At 43.0% G+C, this 18485-nt stretch overlaps 1 protein-coding gene across 1 annotated transcript in view; it reads right to left on the bottom strand.

The window, feature by feature from the left end:
• Nucleotides 1-2047: 2047 nt before the first annotated feature.
• LOC147249493 (phosphatidylinositol 4,5-bisphosphate 3-kinase catalytic subunit alpha isoform-like) overlaps nt 2048-18485 on the bottom strand; it is a 23280-nt gene continuing 6842 nt past the window's right edge. The window contains exons 7-26 of the mRNA XM_086224208.1: nt 18177-18271; nt 17829-17984; nt 17086-17331; nt 15497-15582; nt 15075-15180; nt 13072-13224; nt 12614-12748; nt 11523-11647; nt 11195-11276; nt 10778-10942; nt 10232-10335; nt 9824-9995; nt 9488-9594; nt 9247-9368; nt 8707-8785; nt 8413-8583; nt 8100-8217; nt 7582-7733; nt 6274-6436; nt 2048-6175 (exon numbers count right to left, since the gene is read on the bottom strand). Coding sequence (XP_086080334.1) covers nt 6068-6175; nt 6274-6436; nt 7582-7733; nt 8100-8217; nt 8413-8583; nt 8707-8785; nt 9247-9368; nt 9488-9594; nt 9824-9995; nt 10232-10335; nt 10778-10942; nt 11195-11276; nt 11523-11647; nt 12614-12748; nt 13072-13224; nt 15075-15180; nt 15497-15582; nt 17086-17331; nt 17829-17984; nt 18177-18271 — 2645 coding nt within the window. The 3' untranslated portion in view covers nt 2048-6067. The remainder of the gene's footprint in view (nt 6176-6273; nt 6437-7581; nt 7734-8099; nt 8218-8412; nt 8584-8706; nt 8786-9246; nt 9369-9487; nt 9595-9823; nt 9996-10231; nt 10336-10777; nt 10943-11194; nt 11277-11522; nt 11648-12613; nt 12749-13071; nt 13225-15074; nt 15181-15496; nt 15583-17085; nt 17332-17828; nt 17985-18176; nt 18272-18485) is intronic.

Genomic DNA, 18485 nt, shown 5'->3' with positions numbered 1-18485 from the left:
CAATACATTGGCCCATTGTACATTCATAGTGTAGGTCAAGGTTTTAACAGCTCTTACAGCCGTCATGGAAATATATCGTGAATCACTAATGTAGAATATAGTACTGCATACAGAGAGGAACCTGCAGTCACTGCAGGTGTGGCTTTTTCTTCAAGTGGAGAATCTGAGTCGTTTCAGAAACCTCTAGAATGATCGGCAATCTGAGTGATTAATCACATTTGCTCTTTGACGCGGGTGAAAAAGTTCCAAACCCTCGAGATTCATTCCGTTTAAAGCCTCTTCAAGGCTTCATTGAAACACAATTCTAATGACTGCAGGCCCAACGTCCGGTTTTAGAGAAAGAGAGGCTCTTAACTGCTGTAGAAACAGAACACAGACTGAAGAGGTGGTGGAAACAATAACACCAACAAAACATCAGCAGGAGAAAGGTTCCGAGTGACACTCACCACCACTAGAGGTCACACTAGAGCACCGTCATGTTCCAACCAAACATAGACCGGTCTGACATCGCCCTGGCAAGGTGGGGATAGGATACTGCTGCCGCTTCGCCATGGCAACTTCCTACGTTCACATATTTGTGGCCCGTGAATCCATTAATGCTCATTGGTCCATTCGCTCCCTGTGGAAAACTTCCTTCTTGTTTGTTTCTGAGCAATGACAAAAATGGAACTTCTGCTCCAGAGTTCAAACAAACTGCAAACAGTGTGTTCGCTGAAACAAGCCAACGGGCTACATTTGAGCTGACTAAAAGGAGAACTCCATCTCTGAACGGCTTCACGTGGGTGTTGTCGCCACACGCTGAACAGCCAGAGCCTCTACCGGCTTCGGGGGGGGGGGACATTCTCTACTCCCTCCTCCCTGTGTGATACTGGATCACGAAATGAGGCGTTGCCCTTCGTATGAAGCCTCTGTTGTAGTTGGCAGGTGCTCGAGGATCTGCGTGGTTTAAGTTATGTTATCAGCAGGAGTTGTGACCGTCCTCGTCCTGGGCAATTTTGTTGCGAGTGTGCACATTTGTTGGCACGACACAACGCAACAAGAGGAGCTACACCGCAGAGAGACTGTGTGAGGAAGAAGAAAATTCTGTCTTCTTCTACATACCTCGCCATTGTAATAGTTATTACCTTTGTAGTGTGGATTATTTTTTATAACCCATTGGGGATAACAACACAGGGCGCGTATCGTTTCATCGGGGCTGCTTTGGTTGATTCTGCGTACACGAGCGAGGCGTCATATTGGCGGGGCCATTTTCCCAGTGCTATAGTGAAATCCCAGTTCAGGGAAATCACAATTCTGCAGCTGGAGGTTTGTTTTGTTTTGTGTTTTTTTTGTCTTGTAAAATTAAAAAAAAAAAAACGAAAACCCTGTACATCCCACAAGGACAAGCTAAGATGTCAATCTGGCTCCCTACGTATCAGATAAGGCGGCTTTAGTTTGATGGTTTTAATGGAAAGTCCTGGCACGACTGGGACTCGGTCATCTCACTATCTCAGGGACGGTCTCAACCGGACACGCGACTGCACCGGATATTGAAAACAAAGAAGAAAAGAAAAGAAAGAAGGGGGCGAGAGACTTCATGCTCAGCTCAGACGCCACCGCACTCCTGGAGATACAGTGTGCTGCTATATTAATGTTCTACATGTCATCAAGAGAACCTGTAATAATAATAATAATAATACAAACCTAGTGGCACTGAAAGCTTCCCAGGAGCAGTATTTTCTGGGTGGGTATTCAGTTAGCTGGTATTATATTTAGGGTGTTATTGTCTCCACTGTTTCCTCTGACCATAGTTCAGGTCACATGATTGTACAAGCGAATGTGTCACTTTCTCTGCACATGTAAGGGGGCTTCAGTCAGCAGCCGCATCCACCTGATGCAGCGAGGCCACAGGGACCATCAAGTTCAAGCTGCGGAATGTTGCCCGCCAGCAAAATGAGAAAATCGGAGCTGTCGTCTTCACGGCGGAGCAACGAGTTTGGATTAATCAGAGGAAGTCTGGGCGCCGTCGGAGCCTCGGACTGACGAGGGGAAAAGATTCATCGCAGAATTCTGCCACTTTGCTATTTTGATTAAAAATCTGAGATTAATCAAATTCATCAAATCCTACGAGTTACATTTAGGCTTCAAATACTGACGTTGAATACTTGGGTGAGTACAGTAGTCGTTGTGTCTTGATTGTGAAACAGAGGACTGAGGCATCAATGACATTCACAACCAGCATCACACTAAGAGCTTGTACATAATGCTTTCAATTTTCAGTGCTTGCATACATACAGTAAAACACACACACTCAGTACTGAAGAGACCCCCCCCCCCACACACACACCCACACACCCATATCCACTTTTAAACCAATAACATACAACTGTGGTTCCGACACTTCAAGTAAAACATTTACATTTTCAGCTCCATTTTTTTAAAAACTTCTGTTTCCTTACAAACGATGCAAAACCGTTTTATGTATTTTTTTTCTTCTTCTTCTTCTTCTCTGGCAGCGAGCAGCCAAGCAGGGGAAAACAAAAACAAAAAAAACGGCTGAGAAAACATTTAGAGACACAACCACTGCTACGTGTCCTCACACCCAGACATAAACATGCATACAGAGTGTAGACGCTCATTGGGTCCTGCCAATGGAGCTCTGCAACCTGCGCAGAATTAATGACACACAAACACACCCCCATCATTTCAAGGACACATGGGAGTGGACATTGAAGGCTACAGGTAAACACCACAGGTTTGTCACACGTGAAGCCTGCCATATAGAAAACTGTACATACATACTGCTTAAAGCTGCTTCACGAAGTACACACATACTGGTTAGGCTGCTGGAGAAACATGCATACTAAGCTAACTGTCTTCCTACAGTGTACTTGTGGACAGAAAGGCAATGAGAACAAGAATTGTAAGTGCATACCCCATAGTTTTCCTGTACTAGATCTAAATCGGTGGCTTTCCCCGGGCCGGATGGGCACATTTTGAAAAAGTAGCATGACAAAACGAGACTGAGAAATTTAGAAGTGAGAGCACTTAAGGCCCAGGCCAGCAATTAAATACATTCTAACCGTTAATGCTGCCGCGTGACATCCCGTACGTGAGCCACGTCAGATCACGCCACGACTTTGGCGTTCCCATACAATCAACTATAGAACTGAGTTAAGTGCAATTTATTTTTCAGCGGACAGATTTTAGCTTCATACTGCAGAAAGACTGGTGGGGGGGGGGGGGGGCCTGCAGTGAGACATCTTTCATAAAATACTACATTCTCTCCTCAGTAAACTGCACCAATGGGTGGGATTTTCAACTGCACAGACAAACGCAGTTGTCTACACTCAATTCGCTGCCTTTAGAATTCAAAACATCCCAAAATGATCCACGTTAATTCATCATGGAGCCTCTCCAGTTTAACAGTGACGGCCGTTTATAGCATACCAACGGAAACACGACCAACAGCCAGCAGGTTCCACATGTCTATATAGTGCTCGGAGAAGCATGTTCATGTCAGTTTCTCTGCAACAGAATTCCTCTGTTACTCCTAGTTTTACGCGGCCTGTAAGGTGACAGGTACTAGAACGTCAGCGCGCTGTAGTCCTGCACGTTTCACTGTCGTGGCATCAGCTATTCATCCCTCACACTTCAACTCCTCTCTTAAACATTACAGTTTATGGCAGCTTCTCCTCCCCAGAAGAACAAACATATAGATCTTAAATACAAATGGTGAAAACAACCAATAAATGTGTAGTTAAGTGACAGATGCCATCTAGTGGCGGTTGCAGTTATGACCAGTAGGAAGCCATCTGGGTATTAGGAGAGTAAAACGCGTGTACGGAGGCAGTGAAAGGACCGATGCTCGTCTGTAGGGAGACCCACGTTCCTGGGTGGAGTGGAGACTCATGCTGGGACATGTGTTGAGTGGAGAAAGTGGTCGCTGCTCTTTAATGCTGTTTCACAGCTGTTTGATGAAATGTTAGGATACTGTACATTTGCTGGTGGGGAGAAGATTTCAGCTGTTATTGATTTATTTTTTTTGGAGTTGCCAGTGGTGAGTGTTTGTTTCCTGTTTCTGTTGAAAGAGTGCTCATTTCAACCCAAACCGGGATGTTTTTACAAACCTAACCAAGTGTTTTTGTGCCAAATCTAACCAGACCATGCTAAAAATGTGTCGAAGGGTGGGAACAACCCGGAAGGGTTGTGGTTTATTTGTTTTTAGCCCAAACCAAAGTGTTTGTGGATTCCTGAGCATACGGCTGGAGAAAGAAGACCTGGATTACACTGGATGATGCGCTTGAGAGAAATTTTTGGACAGTTGTGCCGGTAGTTGGTGGTCAGGGTTACCACTGTCTTAAAGCTAAATATTCATGGTTGGTTCTTCCTGCATTCTGGAGCCAAAAAGAAGTGGTGCAGCGGTGAAAAACAACATCTTTGTGAGCTCGGGACACCTATTTGTGAGTACTTGACAGGCAAGAAACAAATGTTTTCTGCTGTTCACAATATGCCATATCCATGCTTCTTAGAGAGGCGTCAGGATAAAGACAGCGTGGCTCAAACTGTGCCGGGGTCATCAGCTAAACGTGTGACGTCTTTACAGATAAACTATGCATCTGAGCCACGATCTCATGATGGGCATGCCATGAAACTTCCACTTAACATGGTTACAAGTGATACATAAACAAAGGGCTGACAGAAGTTTTCCTTGGAAAGTGCCATGTTTCTGAGGGTCCTCGTGTGGTCATGGATCAGTTTATAGGGTTTAGTAGTGCGCGGCGTTGTGCTGTGAGGCAAAGGCATTTTTATCAACAGGAAGACTTGACATTCCCCTGGGTCTCTGCTCACTGAACAGTCAGACGTTCAGAATAGGTCCCATTACTCATTGAACGTGTCACTGGCAATTTCACTCTTTTCACATTGCATTTGTGAAATAATTCAAATAAAGGTAGGGCTGCACAATAGCCAGAATAACTCAAAGAGGGCCAATGGAAAGGTCGTGAATCTTTCACTCCAAACAGGTCGATGACAAACTAAAGGTGTCACCGGTCCCATCTTACAAATTTGAGCAAACCGCTGGAGTCGAGAAACCGGGGGAAACAGTTGCACTCGTGGTAGTGAGATGATGCTCAAAACGATTAACAGAAATAGAAAAAATGTATTTACACAAACTGTGTTACTGACGAGTTCAGCCAGTGATTTGCCACTGTTGAAACTCCATTGAACTAGATACATAAATACATTTAAAAAGTCATAATAAATTTGTATATTATTCTGGGAAGTGTTTTTTTTGTTGTTGTTTTTATGGAGGCATCATCACCCTGATGTTGATTGAAGAGTCCATAGGTGCACCACCAACATATATTTCAGATGGTGCCATTTCTTTGAGGCTGGGGGGAACAAAAGAAGCCAGATGCTCCTCTGCAGGTTTGTAAAACTCCTTCACAAAGGCTTAAAAGGGGGGGTAACGTGACCCCCAAATGAGCTCACGAGGTCAAAGTCACCAAAGATGGTGGAAGACTGTGTGCAGTGGTAGCCATCATAGAAGCTCCCTTTAATCCTGCACTGAACAACAGACTGGAACACTCGTATTCTGTGAGATCACTTAGATGGTTCTTGGTGCTCTGCAGGCATCGATAGAGTAAAAAGATCCCCACTCACCTCCTCACTGGGGTGGAGCCACAGTGCAGCATAAATACAGCAGCAGGACGGACTCAGTGGCTACGTTTAGAGCTCGTCAGATAAATCTTCTTTACACTGTTTGATCCGATGATTGTTCTTTCTCTGAGAGCAGGAGTGTATCAGGTATAATTTCTGCAGTCGTCCAGTGTTTCTGTTTGAAAGAAATAAGGGAAGTATGGTAGCCAGCACTAGAAACATCGGCTGATCTTTGAGGACATGAGGAGGTTGGCGGAGTAGCAGAGGGGCAGCGGCATTGTCACCTAAACGGGCAGGTGATGATGGCAAGAAAATGCCAAAATATAAAATTGAAATTCTGAAATTGAGGAATCCTGGGTGGTTGGTACAGACTAAGAAATAAATACTCCATGATGGGACCAGGGGGTTTCTGCTCATGAGCAGGAGGTCAGTTTAGTGCGTGCTGTCTTATTGTGTGGAAAATCCAGTCCATCTTAGTGGTCCACCCTCCATGATGAGCATCATTCATCTGTTTCATAAAGTAGTCCAACGCCTCCTGTGTAAGGCAGAGCATTAGGGAGATAATACACCAAATATGAACCACAAAATTAGAAAAAGAAAGGCAGCTGTGAGGGCAGTGACTGTCTTCAATACCTGCTCGGTTTTCTCCAGGGCTAGCGTCTTTCTAATGTAGGCGATGTCATCAAAAGACTGCAGCTCGGGCATGCCGGAGCCCAGCATCATGGAGAACAGGTTGATGAACAGGTTAGCATGCTGCCGGATGGCCAGGTAGGCTTTATAACACATTTCCTGGAACCTAGAAGGAGGCAGAAAAAAAGAACGGTGAGAGACGAAAGATGTGAATAATTCTGAACAACTTGCTTCGCGGCTGCCGAGGACAGAAGTCACAGAAACGCCCGCCACAAGTCAAGCTTGTTTCACTGAATCATCTGTAAAATTGCATATAGAAGCTGTCTGGGAAAGGGTGGACACTTGGCAGGTGACTGGCTGAGCCAACCAGCCAACCAGCAGTCAGAACAACCAACTGACACAGAAACGGAAGAAATCGGCTAGAAGAGCAAAAACAGCTTTTCTATCCAGAAAAACCTTCAGTGTCATTCTTTGCTCTTCTCTTAAAGAAGAAATATTCTCTGATATTCTCTACAATCTTCTGACATCACTGATGATATCGCAGCATTGGCGTCGTCGCACCTAAACCCCGCCCACATCTTCTCAAAGGACACCGGACAATTGGTTTCTGGCGTGATCTCATGCTGTCATGATTCGGTGAAACCGGCTGCCTCGTGAAATGAAGCCATGGGAGCATCTGGTGTGTTTCTCAAAACAATTTCAGGTTTGATGGAAAGTTTTAAGCAGATTATGCAGATGGGTACAGTGAGCAGGTGACTGCGGCAAATGTGAGAGGGGATTTATGCAGGCTGGACAAGAGGTGACAGGTCCAGCGTTTGACTTGATGAACAGGTTCAAACCTTGGAGGAAAGACATAATGTCATATTGCAAATTGCAGCTTGCAAGGAGCAAATATTGGCGGAACATTCCTGAGACCTTCTCCTTAGACATGAGGAATTCAGGCCAGTTGACTTGTTTCTTATGTACGAAAGCAGCAATGCAAGTATTCTTTCATCAGATCTCTCAACGATCAAGCTTGAGAAGTGAACAATACCATAACATGACCGAGAAAGAGGTTAAGGTTTTTCATGTTTGAAACTTCTATTCTGATGTGCTTCCCAAGGAAAAAAACAGCTTGTGAGCTCTCCAGTTCAACAGAAATGGTGACATGTAGACTTTCCTTTAATCCGAACCTGAAAAAAAAAAAAAAATTCCCTCTGCCAAACATTTGTTTGTGCCATATCTCAGACCGGTGCCAGCCAGAGCCTTTTAAGGCAAACTACCAGACTGACTGATACTAGCTGTAGGGGAAAAGAAAAGCCACAACTGTACCTTTCAAACTCTTTGGTCTTCGCACACTCTTGGGAACCTTTACTGATGACGATGAGGAAGTCTTGTGTCAGTACGAAGGGCACTCGCTCTCTCTTGTAGCCAAATTTCTTCTTCTTATGATCCAAAAAGTGGCCAAAATCTATATGAAATAACTGGAGGAGAGCAGAACGAATAATTAAACAGGAAGCTCAGTAACTGATATCAAATCTAATATCAAATCTTTATTCAGTAATGCAAGAATAAGTACAAGGCCCTGACACCAATCTGGTTTAATCTACCGCAAGAGATAATAAATGTTATCCATATCGAAGCAACTCTGCTTGTCTCTTCCACTCCATGATACAGCTGACATGTTTAATCCAAGTAGCTACATCAAGGATGGAATTTTTTTGTCCAACTGTAGCTTGATAACACCAGAATTTAAGGGAGCAAACAGATGTGCACTCTGCATCAAATTTTCATTTTATCTAGATATGATCAGTGTCTGTGTTTATATCGTGGCGTATTTAGACGGTTACCTGTCCGTCATCTTTGACCATAATGTTGCTGTTGTGCCTGTCTCCAATCCCAAGAATAAATGTAGCTACACAGTAGCCAGCACAGGACCTGGTAAATAGATCCACAGCCATATCGTACCTGCACGAACAGACACGCTGAAATCAATTCTGTATTAAAATGAAATTACATAAAAGGACACAGGATAAATATGAACTAATTGCAAGTTTTACTGTAAACCCCTCCAAGAATTCCCCTTCAAGACTTTAATAATGTCGGAATGTTATAAAAAAAAGAAAAGAAAAAAAGAATAAGAATAAGGAAGAAAGATCTCACATCTCGCCCTTGTTCTTGTCTTTGAGCCACTGATGGAGAGTGTTTGAGTTGAACTGCAGGGCTCCTTTCAAGCCGCCTTTACACTGAATCTGCATAATGGTGTGTGAGCTGCGAACCACCTCAATGAGACCAACACAGTCCCCTAACGACAGGCAGCCGTAGGGCAGCATCCTGGACACACACACACAGACACACACACACACAACCTGATTCTTTGGGCTCCAGACGGTGGGAAACAGGGACACTAATCAAAAAGATATTGACTACAGCAATGACAATGGACAAGTGTTGTACCGTAGGTCCAGCCCCTGATTCTGCCAAATGTTCTCCATGATTTTAATAATTTGCAGAGTCAGCATATCCTGTCGTAAATCTGCAACATAAGATGTATACAAGGAGGAGAGTTAGAGCTGATCTGTCGTTCCCTAGGCACTGATTATACACACAAGCATCATCAGGGTCAGTTCGTAGGGGATCGGTGCACAGGAGAAGCTCTGCAGCCTCCTGACAGGACTCCTGAATTTGTGTTCAGTGGCACACATCAGGTTGAAATGTTCCACACAATAGCTGACGACGGCAGGAGTGTGAGAGACATAAAAAACCTACTAATACTGGCAACAGGAAACAATATCAATTGTGAGACGTGTGGTCTTATCCTTTATTAAAAAGCTGTCCAAAATCTTAAGTATTTGGCGTTGCCACAACACCTCTTCCAGCGTGGAAAGAGAGAGAGAACTGAACTAGCAGGTCATAAGGGTCCCAAAACATTTTTCAACAGGTTGTGCGTGTATTTGTATGTGTGCCTGGGCCTGTGTGTGTGTGTGTGTGTCTTACCATCTCCATTTTTGAAGATGATCTCATTGTTCTGAAACAGCAGCTCAGACATGATGTCAGGATTTTCCCAGTTGAGCCATAATGGCCTCTTTGCTGATGACATGATCCTGCATTCATCCAGCCTGTGCACAAGGGATTTCTCATGATTATTAATGAGCTCCTTTCTTGTCACACTCTCAAACACACACACACACACACACACACACACACACACACACACACACACACACACACCGCTAACCTCAGGTTTCCCAGTTGGTGTGCAGGGTTGAGAGGAGATGTAAAGTTCTGTAGTGCATCCATGTAGTCTGGTCTCTTCATCTGGTCCACAAGAAACCGCATTTGGACCTCCACAGACACAAAGCACGAGCACAACATCACACACGTGCATTCGACAGATGCACCTATAGACATTTTTCAGTTCCAATTCCAATATCGCGACTGATTCTAATACCACAGGTCTTTTTCCTTTGGTAAATCTTTATAATCAATACACATACTGACATCCCCCCTCATGTGTACCTCACATTAAATAGTACAGTATTTAAGTGTAAAATACAGAAACTGCATTCTTTACCTTTTGTGTCTCATCCTTCTTCTCCTGTTTGAGGATGTCAGTGAGGTTGATGAGCTTCTCCATTGCCTCCACTTGCCTGCTCAGGTGTTTAAGGTACATGCCACAAGCCCTGCAATAGGCCTCCAACAGCAGCCCGAACCGCTGACTCACTGTTTTGTTGTGCATTTCTGACCTGTTGAGGAAGACAGAAAGAAAAGAATACCAAAAGATCGAGAAGCAGAGAAGCTTTTTTAACAGTTACAACGGCATGAAAAATGAACCTTTGGACTTCTAATGGACAAAATTGCACTTGATAGTGGAATTCTATCGTTAGGAGTCTTCCATTTGGATTCCAACGGCACTTAGCTAAGAGGAAAGAACAAGAGGGAAATCAAAAGCACATAAAAGCAGATCTGAAAAGTGACTCACTTTAGATGCCAGAAGAAGAAATGTCCTATTCTTTGATTGGTCAGGGCCTTTTTAAGGAGAAAACGGGCCAGGGGATTGTCAAGGTACTGCTCATATTTTAACACCTGATAGGAGAATAAACACATGGTCAGTAGAATAGAATAGGTTGAGCTACTTCAACTATTTCATACAACCGAAATAATCCAAGACCAACAAATCAAACAGGATCAAATATATCAGGAAGTTATTTCCACAGTCTATTTGTAATAATGTCTTAGGTACATGCAGCCATCGTTTATTCAGGTTACACGCTTTCACAGGAATCACCTGACACTGACCGGGGCTTTTCAGGATAGCAACCAAGGTAACAACAATAAAACAAGTTTTAAAACCCAAAAGAGCAAATAGAACAATAAAAAACTATAATTAGCAATATAACCAGCACATTCAAATATAAGTAAAACAACCAAATAAGAATAAATTGTGCAACTGAGGAATAAATAACAAACAAGAGTGTGAAGGATAAAACAGCACCAAAATGTTCTTGGCCTCCACAGTCGGACACACCTGTACAAGCTGAATGAGATACTGGGACAGCTTGTCATCGGTCAGGTATTTTTCAAGGCAGCGCACAGCAAAGTGTCGCACCATAGGGTCTGGATAGTTGCAGTCCAAGAGCTCCATGGCCTGCTCAGGACGGATGGACGGCCATTCTTTTAACAGGCAGTACATCTGGTAAACAAACCAAAAGAAGAGAACATACGCAACATTGTGAATTCAGGAGAGAACTTAAATAGAGAGGACAGTTTCAGTGATTAACAAATGAAAAATATGCGATGCCATCCAGTTATAAATACTCTTACTGTGCATACCAGCCCCAGGTACACGTCTTCATTAATGGGAGGAGACATGTACACCCTGCTGTGTCCCTTATATAAGAGGCTAACAAGCATTTTTACATCATCAGCAGATACGACAACATACCTGTGCTACTTCATCTCTGGAGTTCCATTTGACAGCAAGAAGGATCTTGGGAAGGATCTCAGGGATGTTCATGCAGTAGTGCCTGTAAAAGCAGAAAGAACAATCAGCTGTGTTAATTTAGTATCCCAGCTTAAGTATTATTCAAAAATGCAGCAGCGCCCTGCTTATACAGATTCCTGCTTGCAATTATCAAACTGGCTACAACAAAACCCCGTTACCATTATGTTCATCATCGACATGCGTTGTGGTTTTATTACTGCCATCTCATGTCTAACTCCTCAAGTACAAGAAATGCGAGTTTTGAATTCATCAAATGAAGAAACGTCACCGATGTCTCCAGAGGAAGTCTTTCTCCTGTTCAGTGATTTCTGATAGAGGGTCTCTGTTACTGAGCTGCCGCAGCTGCTCCGAGTCGCTGTCTGTCAGGGCGTGATCTCTGGCCACGCGGTTGCTCTGGAAGACAAACTCTGCATTACCGCACAAAATATTCAGCGACAGCCGACCATCTACCCACATTTACTGTATTTCATGTAAAACTGCCGTTATATTTTATTGTCAGTCATCCTCTATATACCATTCTCATTTTACATTACTTGACAGGATATAAAATTGCTGTTCCGTCGTATTTGTGCTGTATTTTCCCCTTAAAGTCAAGATAATCTTAATCTTTTAGTTAAAATACATCCAAAGTAAAACAGTAACAAATCATTTTTTATTTCCTGTAGTTTTCAATTGTTGTGAATAACTTTTTCATTTCCCCCAACCCCAGCATGCTAATCACGTAGGGCCACCTGAAGACAAACTAACGGACCGTAACCAGGTTAATCACGAGTGAGGTTCGGCATTGACACATTTTAAAATGTTTACTCCCCAAGGTCACACGGTCATTCAGCCATTCAACAGCAATTTTGAAGAACAAATGTAGCTAAGAACATGTACAATAGAGATCCATTAAGACCAGTTAGGGAAGCTTCTCACACAACTCCGGTTACAGATAAAGGGATTACCTGATACATGACATTACACCACCATCATCAATAAATCAAGAATGTCTATTCAAACTCACGTTGTGTGTGTCACACAGTATTAGCATAGGATCAATTCAATCAACCACTCTGGATATAAAAACATGTTTAAAACTGATCTTGGGCTCAGGATTTATGTCCAGGCGCTGTATTTAGAGGGGAAGGTCATTTGTTTTGCTGGAGGCAGTGGGATACTTAGAGGATGTGGCGAATGATTCAGGTAACCAGACTTCTCTGAGTAGCGAGAGTGAGTGACTCATACTGGAACCCTATTGGTGTGACCTCACCAGAAACACCAGTCACACTCTCCGTAGCAGCGCTAGCAGCTCTGTCCACGCTTGTGCCGTTACCATCTGTGTAAAGTACCCAGAGATAGAAGAGTTCCAGCTGTTACCTGCCCAGAGAGGTTGTAGTTGAAACCCAATTCTCTTGAGATTGTCCAGTTGGCGTGATCCTCTACAGCATTCATATCTGGGTACTTGACTGGACTACTGAAGTGGTCAAATTCCAGTTCCAGACATGGCGTTTCCTGTACAACAGACATTCACAGAATACGGCGACGAGGAATGCGTCATAAGATTGTGACATGAGCCAGGATCAGTTTACGCTGCTCATTTAAGACACAGATGAGTGGAAAATTAAGTTAAGGTAAAAATGACGGACAAGAACGAGCAGCTTGACTAATATGGTTTAGCATTTCTGTCTGAGGGTGACTAAGGCGCTCGCCCGGGTTAGAATATGATGTCGTATGACGTTACTTCCCCAAACCCTCGACTGACCTTTTTTACTCTGTATGGAATCTTGACATGATAAATTACAGGAGAGGGAAAACAAGTCCTGGATCTTTCATACCTTATTGGGGTTGGACCCTGTGACTCCTATGGGGTTGAGGAGGTCTTCAAGACCATGAGGAACAGGCCAGAGGTTGAGGGCCATCTTGTTAGCCACCAGAGTGTGAGTGTAGTCAAATAAGTTGATGTTGCCCCAGGCCAGTGGACAGTGCTCCTGCAAGGACACAGGCGACAACAGGAAAGAGTGAGACAAAGAGAATGACCCGATGTCTGCAGGCGTAGTTGAGGTCAACACAGAGTGAGAATCTTGTTGAAACCCTTAGCCTAGAATAATTTGCAACAAACAACAAAGGTTATCAAATATGGGTGCACCATTCTCCAGATGTAAAGGAAAACTAGCATTTCCTTTGATCAATTCTTTCTCGTTTTTATGTGAAAGTGTGCATTTGCTAATTCCTACAACTCTCTTGTTTGAAGTTGCTACTCATACCATGAGCCATAAATAATAAATGGAAACAAAGTCTTGGCCTGATATCTTTGAGTTACGCATGAAAGCTCAAGATTGGGCCATTGCCCCACAGAGACCATTTCACAAGAATGTCATCAGCCAAGTGTTTCTAAAGGAATAATCAGCTTTTCTGAAAGTTCAAGCAGGATTAATTCAAGAGGGGTCAAGGTGGCACAGGAAGAGGTGAACTTTAGGCAGAAAGCTGAGCACTATCAGGCGTATCGTCGGCCCTGTTGTCAAACAATCTCACCTCCACTACTGCTACTGCCAAGGCTACGGCACGAGCCTTCACAAAGGCGAAGGAAATGTTAAGAGTGAGTCTTTACTAAGGGGCAGTGATGGAATCAGGTGATCAAGGGCAACTTGATGAGGCTGCCAGAGTTGCATGCAGACAGCCAGTCAAAATGCACCTATTTATAGTGAGTGCTGGAACAAAAGGGAGCTGTCGAGAGGTGTTTATCTTTAATTTAGGTGTGGCTTGAAAGAGCATCCGCTAACCTGACCTCAGCCTGGTATGGCACAGCAGGGGACAGGAGTAACCCCTGGTGTCCGTTACCATATCCATGTCTGGCATTCATTCTTCTCACTCACACACACATTCCCCCCCTCTCTCTCTCACACAGACTCACACAAAAACAAGAGTTTTATAGACAGGCACTCTGCTTTAAGTATCATGTGATTATCTTTAATTTACAGTTATCGCTTGGTACACGACTGATATGATTTATAAAACGCCAATATGAAATTAGGTGAGGTGGAGAATGAACTTTTTCAGGACATGTCATCAGTTTGCATAAGAGTGATTTTTTTTTTTTTTTTGGTCATGCATGAATGGAAAAGTCCCTCCTGCTGCTTGAGTTTCTGTTGATGTTTTTGGCCACCCACTGCTGATTAGCAATTAAACAGAACCAAAGATGATACCACAGCTCCCATTCACCTCGGTCACAAATACTCCACAGACTGACGCATAAAGTCGGGCTCATGTGCAAACACCTGCACATACACACAGGGTTAGCATGACAGCGTGCAGTCGGTTGAAGGTCATCTGTTGTCTGCTAATTTTAGACTGGGATAACTCCAGTATTGTCTGCCTATTTGTGTCAAAGCTCATCAAAATACCTTGACACATTTGTATGACTGAGTTGTTTATTATTAAGTGCCATATGCACCATTGGTACATATTCCATTCATTACTTAATTCAACTAATTTACTCCAGCAACCTTAAATGTAAATTCTGGATCTGTTTTCCATCCCTCCACATACCAGAAAATTCTATTTCACCATGTTTTTCACCTGAAATATTCTATCCACCAGGTTATAAATAATATATTGACAACTCCCTGAGTAAAATCATTCAGAATATGTGCTTCTGAACATGAAAACTTTACAAGCTAAATGTGTCACTTTTTACATGCCCTGGGCAAAAGTTGTTTATGCTTCACTTCAAAAAACAGCTTACTGAGACATTTCGTATTTTTGTGTGCCTGCGTCTTGACCAAGAACGCAGCTATAAATGTTGTGCTGAGGTCTTTCTCCGTTTTGCTTCCTATCGTACCTCCTTAGCTCCTTTCCTGCCCTTGACCGAGCAGATGGAGAGGCAGAGTCTGGCAGCACGGGGGATGTCGGGGATGTACATGTCATAGGTGAGCCACTCATTCCACCTAGACATAAAAAATGCAGGAGAAGGTGAACAATACAGTTTAGACCTACACGTACAGCGATTATCACAAGTGGACAGTGAATGCAAGGATATATTTAGTACAGACAATTTTGCATGTGCTTCTGGAGAGGTGTGAGGTGGACAAGCCTTATGTTTAACAGTAATGCGATACAGAAGTTTAGTGTTACTAGCCAGCACCTAACTGTTAAGACTACCTTAAACAGACAATGCAGATTGTCTAACACACTTTAACAGCAATAAAGTGAAAGTTTAGTCATCAGGGAACATAAATGTTGAAATGTTCTGCGGTCAGATACCTGGGATTAGAGCAGGGAACTCTCTGTGTGTTGACATTGTCACACATCTGTTCTCCTCCATGATAAATACCTGTCCTCACATAAATCTGCAAGAATACACACAAGTTTTGACAAAGAACAAAACAACGAAAGCCATTACATTGTAAGACAAAACTACCCACGTTTATTAGGATATTATATCATCATAACGAAACTCAGGAACCTGAAGATGGTACCACATACGAATTTAATGAGGCATGTGACTTATCCAGTCACTTTATGCTGGCCTCCTCAAATGAAGTCAAGCCTGTCAATCAGTGGTATATTGGCGTTCTATGGCATGGAGGACATCGGCTAACATGTTTCATATTTGCTTAGCTCTTATTTAAAAGGTTTTATAATCTTTATAAATGAACTCAGAAAAAAAAGGGACGAAAGAAAAAGTCAATCACGGGTGAAAGCTACAGAGACGTGGTCCTGTCAGAGGGAAACTGACCTTTGGACATCAAAATCTCTTCAGGTCTTACTTGAGTGCCAGTGGACATTTGAGCCAATTTTGAAGGAAAATAAATCCCTTGAAGTATTTTAGAGACATTGCATTGCCAAGATTGGGAGAGAGGTAGCATGCATGTGAGGTGATGGTGACCTTGCCCCCAGAATCTTTTCAGTGCATCTTTGGAACCCAGTGGACATTTCAGCTCAAGAGAGACAGCAAGCGATATCTTGTTAAGAAATATGGGGTGTGCGTACAGATCGACCGGCAACCCAAACCTATGGTACCTCTGGCCCACTGCGTATGCCCATGCAAACGGAAAAAACAACTAAAACAAAACAATTTATGTGGCACTGTTAAAGTCACCCTACTCCACTGTAAAGGTTCTGTGAAACAGGACACCAACCATCAGCATTTTAAAGCCTATAAATGTAAGTTTTATACTACAATTGGCGGAATATTCATGCATATTAGAAAATTTGCATTTTGTGCACATGCACTGCCGTCACATTGCCTGCTGAGGGAAACTTGACTAAATATAGTCACACTGTGAGGAAAATGCAGGGGGGGGGGGGACACTGCAAAAGGGGTCAACTCTTGTGAGTCATCATCATGACCACCATGTTTATGCAAACAAAAAGTGCAGAGAGCTGCTATTTGTAGTTTTCTGTTGAAGACATGATTTAATGATTTAAGGCCATGTATCAAAACTTCATATAAACATTTCATCACATTTTAATTAAGCAGTCATAAAAGCTAGAAATGTGATATGATGTTTTAAAACCATTTCATCTCAGCTCGAATCACTCAAAACACCAGAGCCATCAGAATTAAATTCACATGGTCTCTGTTCACATGACCTGGATGCCGCTTGTTTACACAGGAAATGTGAGTTATATGATGCCCAAGTAAGAGAAAAGTAATCAAAAACAGCTTCAAAAATAATCACTAATTAACTTTGGCGAATTTAGTAAGCAAGAGTTCTCTTGTACTCGTGAATCTGAAGAAAATACAAGAAATCACTCAGAGGGTCCTGGTCTACTGCATTGTGTTTACTGGAGTGTGAGGACAAGGTATCAGACGGTGGTATACTCCTGTTAAAACTGTGCATGCCCACCTTGTCTATGTCCCTTATATTGACGTTAACATAGGTGGCACACAGGATTCGTATTCGCAATGTTCCGTTGATGGCCCACAGTGACTTAGCAGCTGCCTCGCCATTCATATACGACGTTGCCGTGGAGATGCGGCGAGAGTATGACGGCATGACGAAGTTGTCTGTAGGCAACTGGGTGTACAGGCTGTCCTTAGCCATTAGCATCAGGTTAGGCATCCGGCCCAGCATGATGCAACTACGGATATACTAGAAGGAGAGACACAGAGGGAGAGACACACAGGAAAACCCTACAATGATGGAGTTGCACAGTGCGCAAGAGTCCTCAATGGTGCCTCGCGTTCATTCTCCAGGAGGTGCTGAGTGACTGCAGAGGAAACAGTGACATTGTCCACATCCCCTACTACTTTCTACTGACTCTGAGTTGTAACTAATTACAGCGTGCATGAGCAAATGGTTCCAGTGTTGAACACTAGTATCTGTTAAAATACATCAGCAAACGTTGCCTTTTATGGATTCTTTCTGGGGGTTTTTTAAGTCTTGAATCAGCAAATCAGCTAAAATCACATCTGTCAACAAAGCAACATTATCACACAGGACCTGTTATGATTTCTGTCACATTCACGTTGCGACAAAGTTGCTTATATTAAACCGAGGCCAAGTTTTCAAATAATGAGGTGATTTAAACATTTTCCCTTTGAGCAAGCATCTCTACACGGACGCGACTGTATAAATAGATTCCTTACCTTATACTGGCTAATGGGGTACTTTTCCAGCAGATACTCATCACAGCCACAAACTTTGAGGATGTATTTACCCTGGTATTCCTGCACACACATTTTTAGCTGCTCGGGGGAGAGCAGCATGCTGCGTGTCTTCTTACGAATGGCCTCTGCAATCACCTTTATGACAAAGATACAAACAGTCTGTTGCACTGCAGTTCAGGAGATTCTATTTTTGCTCACTGAGTGGATGTGCTTTCAGTGTTTGAAACCAATCTGATCCCTTCAATTTCCTCAGCTTGAATGAACCAATTACGGTGGCGTACAGGAAAGCTGTCATGAATGATTGATGCTCCTCATTTTAGTACATACCTGTTCAGGCACACAGTCGTGGTTGATCTTTAATGTGTATTTTTGTTTGTCGTTGTTGGGAGAAACTATCACCCAAATCACAACAATAATTTGACCTGGGAAAAGGCAGACAAAGAGGTTGACCGGGAATAAAAGATCAATAGATCAAATTTTACACAAGCAGCAAGAAACAATAGCCAGTCTTTAATTATTCAAAGGTCTGAGGCTATTGCATCGAGTAGTCTGCATCTGGTCTGAGTATTGTTGTATTAGCAAACTCGTCAATGCATGGATTGCCTGACTCATTGGTTTCATCCATTGTTAAGGCTG

This window comes from Aulostomus chinensis, chromosome 14, assembly GCF_037954235.1.
Source record: "Aulostomus chinensis isolate RoL2024-O1b breed Wild chromosome 14, RoL_Achi_v1.0, whole genome shotgun sequence".
Lineage (NCBI taxonomy): Eukaryota > Metazoa > Chordata > Actinopteri > Syngnathiformes > Aulostomidae > Aulostomus > Aulostomus chinensis.
Note: the sequence above shows the minus strand (reverse complement) of the source record. Positions and strands in the feature narration are given on the sequence as shown.